General features: G+C 33.9%; 1 protein-coding gene across 1 annotated transcript in view; it reads left to right on the forward strand.

The window, feature by feature from the left end:
• Abcd3 (ATP binding cassette subfamily D member Pmp70) overlaps positions 1–10,516 on the forward strand; it is a 461,674-nt gene extending 451,158 nt beyond the window's left edge. The window contains exons 25-26 of the mRNA XM_090386468.1: positions 781–837; positions 10,405–10,516. Coding sequence (XP_090242594.1) covers positions 781–837; positions 10,405–10,482 — 135 coding nt within the window. The 3' untranslated portion in view covers positions 10,483–10,516. The remainder of the gene's footprint in view (positions 1–780; positions 838–10,404) is intronic.

Raw genomic sequence — 10,516 nt, forward strand, 5'->3', positions numbered from 1 at the left:
TTAATAGGCAAATAACCTAACTTAAAATCTCACCTGGTAATAATAGTGGTTATTTAGAAAGATAAAAATGCCATTATCCCTAGGTTTATTAGCTTCCAGTCAGTTCACAGGTAAGGGGTGTGTGACAACTGCCCACCCTCCCTCACACCATATAAGTAATAAAGAAGGGATGTTCTTAAGGGTTTATAACCAGTGACTGATCTTGTGTACTACCATCTCTGTATCCCTCCCCACTTCATCTCTTACCATTGAACAACCTGAAGTCAAAACCTATGGTATTGGCATTATTTCCCATACCCCCACCTGAAATTCTTGTATTTCCTGAACTGTGCTTTTGATCATTTTTACTTGAATCAAATGATAAAAGCAGAATATTAATACTGAAATCCTATTCATTTTTAAACTGGTATATTTTTAAGTGTCGTTTTAGTAAAATTGTATAATTTTACTAAATTGTATAATTGTATAATTTTACCACATTTGTTGAAGTTCATTCAGTATTTCCAAGAATTATTCACATACCCAGACCCGAAGATTTACCAGTATCTTGAAATTATCAAATTTCTTGTTGATGGCACTGGTGTTTTAGTAAAATTCAGAAATTAAGGTCTATATACTAGGATTAAGGGATGAAATGTGGTATCTTTTAAAATTAAAAAAAAAAAAAAAAAAAAAAGTTTTTGGAAATAAAATTTTTTTTTTGTACTTCTGTGTTAAGTTTGGACAAAATGTGATATCAGTTTTATTCAAATTTTCCATACTAACATTAATTTATTTTAGGTGGGCATTACACTGTTTACTGTTTCACACCGTAAATCCTTATGGAAATATCATGAGGTAAATTTAATTTTCCTATTCTTTATTTAAACTTAATGCTGCTTTTTTTTTTTTTTTTTTTAACATACTATATAAATTGTGTTTTTGATGGATAACATGAAGTGCCATGGTGACACCAGCTATTACTTAATATACTGCTCGACAAAATTAACAGAACATGGTGTGACTTACGCTGCACCAGCCAAAAAAAAAAAAAAAAAAATATATATATATATATATAAAATAAATAATGTATTTAAAAAGTAAATGCACAAGGCATAATTCCATATGGGTTTAAATTAACTATATAATATCAGTGTAGATACACCATAGTCAACCCATAAAATTAAACTACGTAAGTATTATAAAGGCATTGTTTTAATTATAGCTCATATTGTGACTACCTTCACGTGATACCAGGTATTCTACTTTGAATGAATGTGAATAAATAACGGCAGTCTTCTCTACTAAAGCAGCATTACTTATTCAAAGTAGTGCATTACCTGGTATCTTGTTGTTGAAGGTAACCACAATATGAGATATAATTAAAACGATGCCTTTAGACTACATACGTAGTTTAACTTAATGAGTAACTATGGTGTATATACACCAATATTACATAGTTTATTTAAACCCATATGGAATTATGCCTGGTGCATTTAGTCTTTAAATATCATTCTGTTCACCATTTGGCATGTTTGCATTACCAGGGTACATGCCCACTGAGAATAAATAACAGTAGTCTTCTCTATTAGAGAAGCGTTACTTATTCGAAGTAGTGCAATACCTGGTATCACGTGAAGGTAGCCACAATATGAGATATAATTAAAATTATGCCTTTACGCTATATACGTAGTTTAACCTTATGGGTTAACTATGGTGTATCTACACCGATATTATATAAAATAAATAAAAAAGGAAAGGAAATAAACAACCTATGCATTTCCCTCTTCCCGTAGGTAACTTATTTCAGTAATTTATAATGTGCCGGCTAAAATAAAACTTCCTGCAACTTAAATTTATGGCTCCTAGAATCATTTATAACAGTGAAAATTTTGTCCTCATTCATTTTACATTTACCACTCAGAGCCTTAAACAGTCTAAACCTCTAAGGTGCCTAGTTTCCAAGTGAGTTAAGTGTCCTTGGACCCAAAAGATATCAAACTTTCAAGAAGCTCAATCTTTTTTTAAGTGTGGTCCCCATACACGAATAAGAAAAAGTATAAGAATTATTGAAAAGGTTACCAGTACATCAGTACTTACTGCGTATGATCCACTCCAATGGATAAAAAAGCCCGACAGCGATGAACTATGCCAGATATATGGATGTCTATAAGATTCTGTGGCAAGAAATCTCATTCATCCACCAAGTGACCAAGGAGTTTGCTATCAGTGTGTAATGCGATCTCCAAGAGCATCCCACACATGTTCGATTGGAATTAAGTCTGGTGATCTTGCTGGCCAAGGCAATTGTAGGATATCTTCGGTTTCAAGATATTCCTCCACCACTTGAGCTCTATGTGCAGTGGCATCATGAATGAAAAGAAAACCTAGGCCAAGAGCACCCCTAAAAAGTCGCTTGTAGGGTTTGAGAATCTGTTCTTGGTACACCTATCAAAAACATGAAGAGGGGTGTAGCTGTTGATCATTATTCTGCCTCCACCATACATGTCTCTGTGTTGGAGGCATGGTACTGCATTCCTTGTTGTCTCCAGATGAAATGTCTAGAAGCTGCAGGCTAAAATAGGTCTCAGAACTCTGTACCTTATTTGTCAGGGTTCCAAGTCACATGTTTATGGCACTAGTTTCAACACGCTCTACAGTGGCTTGTGCTTAACGGGATACAAACTGCCGGCTTCCTTGTGTTGAACCTTCTTAATACAGTCTGTTTGAATATGTTTTCACCTGTGGACATAGAAATCTCAAGAGACAGTTGACGACAGGATATGGCAGGGTTGTCTTGCTGTTAGAGGCAAATATTGGTCTGTTCTGGTTGACATAGCCTTCGGGCAATCTTGGCCAGCTCTTCTTGTGATGGTTCCTGTCTTCTGAAGCTGCTTCCATAGTGCCATCTCAAAGAATCATCTAAACCAGTGGTGTCCAACCTACGGCCCACGTGGAAAGTGAACTAAAACAGTCAATCGCCACTGTGTGTACAGGCATGCAAGCATCCAGCTCAACTGTACCAAACAGGTACATGTGGTACAGTTATTTTAATATAGCTTATTCAGTGCATTGAATTAATTATTAATTTGTATTGAATTTAAAAAAAAAAATTCTTAAACATGTTCCAAAAGGGGAAAATCTATTTGGAGTGTCATGTTTTTGATCCAAGGTGGACTAAAGACTATTTCTTCATTGATTACCATGAAAAAGCAGTGTGTTTGGTGTGTCAGGAGACTAAGTTTTTAAAGAATATATTTTAAAACGACACTGATTCAAATCATAAATCTTATCATCAACATAAAGGAGTGCTGCGAAAAGAAAAGTGTTCAAAGTTACAAAATGAATTAAGAAAACAACAAAACATACTGAAAACTTATCAGACAAGAAATTTATCTGCTGTATGTGCCAGTTATCAAGTTGCACATTTGATTGCTTTTGAAAGTAAATCGTTCAATGATGAATTTGTTAAGCATTGTTTGTTAAAAGTTGTGGAAGAAATTTGTCTGGAGAAACGAACAATGATACAAGACAGTTTGTCTCAAAAAACAATTATGCGAAGAGTAGAAGATATTGGAAAGAATTTGTTCAAACAACTTTTGGAAAACATAAAACAAATGAAATATTTTAGTGTGGCACTGGCTGACAATGCTGATGTAAATGACACAGCCCAACTCCTCATCTTCATATGTGGAATTAATGATAATTTTGTACCAGTTGAAGATTTAGCTGATGTACAGCATATGCATGGAACAACTACGGGTGAAAATTTTTGCCAATCTATTGAAAAATTAGGATTAAATATTAAAAACCTGGTAGGAGTTGCAACTGGGGGTGCAAAAAATATGATTGGTAAAAACATTGGTCTTATGGGTAGAACAACCAAGAAAATGATAGATATTGGAGTTGAAACTCCGATTGGAATTCACTGCATTGTGCATCAAGAAGCTCTTTATGGAAAAGTATTGGGTCTCCAACACGTTATGATGAATGTGGTTATTTCAACTGTACATTTTACAAGATCACATGGCCTTAATCACTGAATGTTTCAACACAGAAAAGGGGAAACCAATAAAACAACTGTAAAATATGGAGTGGCTGTTTGATCTTGCAATTCATACATACATTTCTAATCATTTAAATGCTCTTAATTTAAAACAACAAGGGAAAGGAAAATTGGTCCGATTTGTTTGGTGACATCAAATCGTTTCAAAATAAATTGCTATTATTTAAATCCCAGTTGAGAAAGAAAATTTAGTTCGCTTTGAATGTTGTACTGAGCTAAAGGAGAAACGCATTTCCAAAGAATCGTTGCCTTTCATTATTACAATTACTTTTTGACAAGTTTGAAAGTCGATTTTCTGATATAAAATCCCATGAAAAAACATAAGCTTTTGTTTGAGGACCCATTTACTTCTATGGCTGAAAACTACAATCCCAGATTTCAACTTGAAATTATTGATCTTCAAGCCAAAATGTGATTCAAAAATAAGTATATAGACTGCAAAAATAAACTATTTGAATTCTACAAGGTTTTCCAATTTGAAATTTCCGCTAATAAAAGAAAATGCCATGAAAAGTGGCTACTTTGTTCGGATCAACATATGTTTGCAAGCAGCTTTTTTTTCACTCGTAAAATCAAATAAATATTTAAAAAGAAACAGAATAACAGCTGAGCATTTTTTTTTTTTTTTTATGAAAACCCTAAACACGAGAGGTATTAGAAGCTATAGTACCGTGCACGGGTTGGAGGTTGAGAAGACGAAAGAAAATGTTGACGTATGTTTGCAAGCAGACTTGAACTTCTGTAGACTAATCTTCAGAAAATACATATTGAAGGAAGGTTGTTCCAGAAAACTGCAGTTGAATGAATAAACGGGGAAGATGAAAAATTGGTTCTGTGAGTTTGCAGTTGGACAGTAAATGGATGCTGGTTAGTAGCGGCACGTGTTCAGATTGTTTTGAAAGAGATAGCGGAAATTATTGAAGCAAATTCAGAAGAACAGTGCCCATGGAAGTATCTCTAGAAAAGGTATGCAGCAGAAACAATATGTCTATGAGACAGAGTGGAGAGACTCTGTTAGAGATAGCCAATTAACCTAACTCCCCTCTTCTGAAGGGAATCTAGAAACCTGAGAGGTTTGGGGAGCACCACCCCAGATGTCGGAACAATATTCCATTTGCGATTTGTACAGAGTGAACAGCTGTTTGGAAGAAAAGTAACGCCAAGAGTGAAAACCAAGTTTTTTAGAGGCAGAGGAAGCAATATTTGTAATGTGCCTGTGCCAAGAGGGATTAGAAGTCAGGGTAATCCCCAAAAGTGTTTTGAAAGGATTGAACTGAAAGGAGTGAGTTTTATTGCTAATTTTTAGGAGGATTGAAATCAAGTAAGTTGTCTTTGCCCCACTGGAAAATTATCCGGAGATCGGAAATTTAAGGAATTGATTGAGGATATTCGAGAAGTTGAAGCTGATTGAGCAGGGCAAAGTTTCTCAAAGTGGACTGCAATGTGCAATCAGCAAAACTATGGATAGGATTTCCAATCAATGAAAGGTCATTAACCCCTTCATGGATTATCCTGAGATATCTCATTTTTAGTTTTAAAAGTCATATGGAACTACACGAAATATCTCAGGATACAATAATACCCGAAGCAAACAATACCTTCAAATTTTGGACTGAAATGTATTTTCTCTGGCATTTACCTGGCTAATTTTGCATTAGGCAGGTAAATCCCGAGTTTTCTCAGGATTTTCTTACACCTGGCAGCAAAGGACTGACTTTCATTTTATTTATATTGTACAGCAATGTCAGAACAGTAGCACGCATTCCTGTGCCATCAGTAAGCAAAATATAATTTGCCACCCTAAATGCAGAATACTGAACCCACGAAAATAATTCACAACAACAATATCGAAAAATATTTCGGCACCCTCTTGAGCTGCCGCCCTTGAACAATGCTTACCTCGCTCCTCCACTTCTGGCGGCCACGTGTCAGAATGTAGTTAGTTTGCGATTACTGCTTGTGTGTTCCACTTTATTTTTTAAATTTATTTATATAATGAGTAATGAAGACTTTTTCTGTGCCTTTCTTTTAGCTCAAGTGCTAATTTATTAAAAAAAATCTGTATAATTTGTACACTTTTTAGCATACACAAGATAACTCAGGATAGCCCAAATGGGTTAATTATTGCCATGTATTTTCTACAAAAAAATTAATAAAAAACAAACTATACAGTGAGTATTCGCATGATGCATACTTTTAATCTGTAAAATAAAAAAAGTCTATCAGTTACTGCACATTTTCCTGAAAAAAATGTTCCTGGAAGAAATACCATCAGGATATGTATTAAGATGGGTGTCACAAATTTGCAACCAAATTTTGAACAATTATTTAAAAATATCCAGCTTCAATCATCTCATTAAATGTTTTAAGTTTTGTCCAGTAACTGTTGTGGACAAAACTGTTTTGTCCAGTAACTTTATTGTACTTAATAAAATTTTCGAATATTTCAATTTTAGGTTTATCATTATATTCATTTATTGAAATTAGCGCTTAATATTGAAAAGCAATGATCCTTTTCAGGTTGTAACTTTTCTAAAATGAGCATTTAAAAGCAAAAGTAAAGTACTTAAAAAAAAAGTAAACAAAAGTATAGCCATTTTTATAATTTTAAAAAATAAATAACTGACAGATTTGTTGCACCTAAAAGTAGTGGGAATTTGCATTTTTTTATATATAGCTTGAAAAGAAAAAACGAAAAAGAAAACTTTTACGAGTAACAAGATATAGAAAATGTGACAATTTTTTCTCGAATCACTCTGTGCGGCCCACGAAACAAATCTAACTTTGAATACAGTCCCTGTACGGGAAAAGGTTGGACACCACTGATCAAAAGATGATGACTTGCCATCTTGAGCACTGAAGGTGTGGTTATCCCACTGAGCAAGCCAAAAAATGGGAATGAAGTTGTGATTACAACCAGTGTATAATTTGCATAATGAACTCTATAAGGTGGTAGATCAATTCCCATTGGATACTGTGAATTTGCATGCCAGGATGCCTATTATATAAAATTTTCATGAAAACCATTTTGTTAAGGAATATAGCTTACCTGCTACACAGTTTAAGAATGTTTATTGAAAACTACCTATTATGCCTCAAAGGTACTTCAGTCGTGTATTAATCAGTTCCTCATACGTATGAGAAACTGATTAATAAAGTACCCAAATACTACTTGAAACTATTACAAAAATAATCTTTCAGGAACTACAGGGTTGAATGTTCCTGATTTTAAAAGTTGGTTAAAATTCATGTGTTGTATGTATGGCAGTGTAGTGGAGGGGAGATATGATAAAGTTTCATTGATGTTCTGAAACATGCTGTAACCAAGTTTGTTTGTTGTTTGTGTAAAAATGGTGTCAGTGCAAGAGAAAACACAAGCAGAGCAAATCTGTTGTCACGGTTCAAAGGCAGTTTAGATGTGTTCAACAAAGATACACCTCACTCAAAGTCTATACAGAGATGGTACAGGTCACATTTAAGAAGAAACATGGAGGAGGTTGTCAGAGTGTCATAAGGAAGAGTTGCTGCCTTTGTAACATTGGGCATGCATCTAGGGAATTGAACGTGCCCTGTGTAACTCAGTACAAGTCGCTGCATTTGTATGGTTCAAAAAATCAAGTGGGGTGACAAACCACAATTTCTTGAGTCATGTTTTGATGAGACATTTCACATTTCAGGAAAAGTTAAACACAATGTTCATATACAGGGTTCTGAAAACCTGCACAAAAATGTGAATTATGGTATAGTCTTTTAAAAATTAGCAGACCAACTTTCTTCTTGCAGGATACCATTACAGGAATTGCAGCTAGGCATGCTGGAACAATATGCATTTCCTTAGGGTGCACACTGCTCTGAAGGAAATGTTCCTGGACCATTTGATTGGTCTTGGTGGACCATCCCACCCCCATTCATCTGGCATAACTCCCTTAGATGTCTTCTTCTGGAGTGGCTTATTCCACCAAGGTTTGCCACCATCAGATTTTTTGAAGCAAACCTGGCCTGAAATTAAGTATTATTTGGACATTCATTGTTGTATCAAAAAAGCTCATGTAGACTTCGGTTTTCCTTAACAAGGCATTTAAAATCATTGGATGTTCAAAAGGGACAGACTGTGTGTCCCTTATGTGTAAAATTAAAAACCCAAAATCAGCCACAAACATAAACCAACTAAAATTTAAAATTTTCTTTACCAGATAATATAGAACATGTAGCCCAAATCTGATTTGAAACTATTAAGTGTAGAAGACACTGGGAGAATGATTCCATTAAAACCCTGCAATGCTCCTGGGAAACACAATTTTGGTTTGAATGCCTCTTTTATCAAGAGAGAACATTTATACTATAATATCAAGATAAAACCACAATGGGCAATTTACTGAGCTACTCTAAGAAAGGATGAAGCAATGTCTCACATAATGTCTGCCCACCTATATCCCATATGCTGGAATCATTTCATATGCTTTTAGGCCACATGTTAATTAACAATACTTTTTTCCCCCCCAACATTAAGTACATAGTAGAGGATAGTGTACAAAGTAACTTTTTTTTCAATGGTCACTAAGAAACATTGAACTTTGTACACATAGTGTGTGTATAAATATGCGCATTCAACTTTTACACACGTAAACGAGGCTAACCTTGATGTAGCATTGTCACACGCCAAACTAAATTAGCTCTGTACATCAATTTTGATTTAGATAATTTTTTATAATTTACACGTTGTACTGTATTTTCAAATGGATTAAGAATTTAGTTTGGATTAAGATTAAGAAGTTTTTTCTTAACTAAAAAACTAAATTAGTTTTTAGTTAACAAACACTGATTGTTTAAAAATTAAATAATTAGTGACAGATTGTCACTAATCACTGAGACAGACAGTGGAGTGACTTTGTTAGAGATGGGTTATTAACAAAACTAACTACCCTCTTTTGAATGGAGTCTAAAAATCTGAGAGAATTTATATTTGGCACTGCTCCAGATATGGAAAAAATATTCCATCATATTGAGATTTGTACAAAGTGTATCGACACTCAAAAGAAAAGTAATGCTGAGAGAAAGAGAAAACCCAGTTTTTTAGATGCAAAGGAATCACTATTTGCGATGTGCTTATGCCAAGAGAGAGAGAGAGACTAGAAGTCAGGGTAATCCCTAATATGTAACATTGTCTAGAAATCTGAGTGTCAGTGAAGATAAGCAGAGCATAGAAGCAAAAGAAACTTTTTTGTAAGGTCTGACAGAACTGAGTTTTAGAAGAATTGAAATTAACTAAGTTACCTTCCTTTGACCTAATGGAGAATACCCAAGATCAGTATTTAAGAAATTGGTAGTGAATATCTATGCATGGCTGACTGCATTATAAGCTTACTGCCTACACCACTAATAATAAGTGGCAATCAGCTGTAAAATATTTTTAGTTTTGAACAGTTGCCAGGGAATAGCATTCTTAAAAGATGAATGATGTTATATGAACGGTTGTTCTTGCTTCAGAGAGTTTCACATGAAAATTTGAAAAATGCTTGACATAATCAGTGGCTAACAATGATGAGGTTGGTTCACAAACTGCTATCTTATTCTAAAAGTTTGAGAGCATCCAAAGACTGGTTGCTTAAAATACTTGATAGCACACTGGAATAGAAGACAGATACCACAGAAAAAAGTATCCATAACTTCCTAAGCCTTATTAACAAATTAATCAAGGGAATAGAACAAAAAAGATAGCCACAAACAGGAAATAACATCTTTGACTAAAATAAATTTATTTCTAAAAAAACCAAAACCACATAACACTTATGGAAAAAAAAAAAAGTACTAAATCAACTTATAGTGGCAGTCCTAAACACCTCTTTGTCTCATCGTGATTTACAACATAGGAATTAATAATCCAATATCACATTGGCACTTAATACATTTTTTTTATGGCTAAAAGTTGAAATTACAACACTATCACATTGATTGGAAGGATAGTTACAAAAATAAACAAAGCCTGTATTCACACAGGAAAGCAAACTGGTGCAGTCTCTTGTATGCCAGAAACAAGCTAGGAAATCTACACTCCATTCAATGCCTGTTCTCCCATTTCAACGTTATTAGTTTGTTTCATAACATTTTTGTTAAGTAAATAAAATTTTGATATTTTATATTTAATGCTTGGATATTATATGAACTTAACTGGAAAAATCCAAGCAAAAATAAACAGTACATGCAGGTAGTCTACTTCCATTTATGTACACAAACTTTGGTTAAGTATTATTTGCAACTGAATTTAAATTAAAAATATTTTTAGACTACATAGGACTAAAATTAAATCAGAAAATTCTCAATAATGCAACTTATAAAATATCCTGAAATTTCTTTTTCAGTACTGCCTCTATATGGATGGCAGAGGACACTATGAATATAAAGCTATAGATCAAGATACTGAGGCATTTGGATCTTGATACATTGTTATCTTATCCTCTAGATTATTTACAT

Source organism: Mastigoproctus giganteus, chromosome 12 (genome assembly GCF_048544385.1).
Source record: "Mastigoproctus giganteus isolate SK-2022 chromosome 12, ASM4854438v1, whole genome shotgun sequence".
Classification (NCBI taxonomy): Eukaryota; Metazoa; Arthropoda; class Arachnida; order Uropygi; family Thelyphonidae; genus Mastigoproctus; species Mastigoproctus giganteus.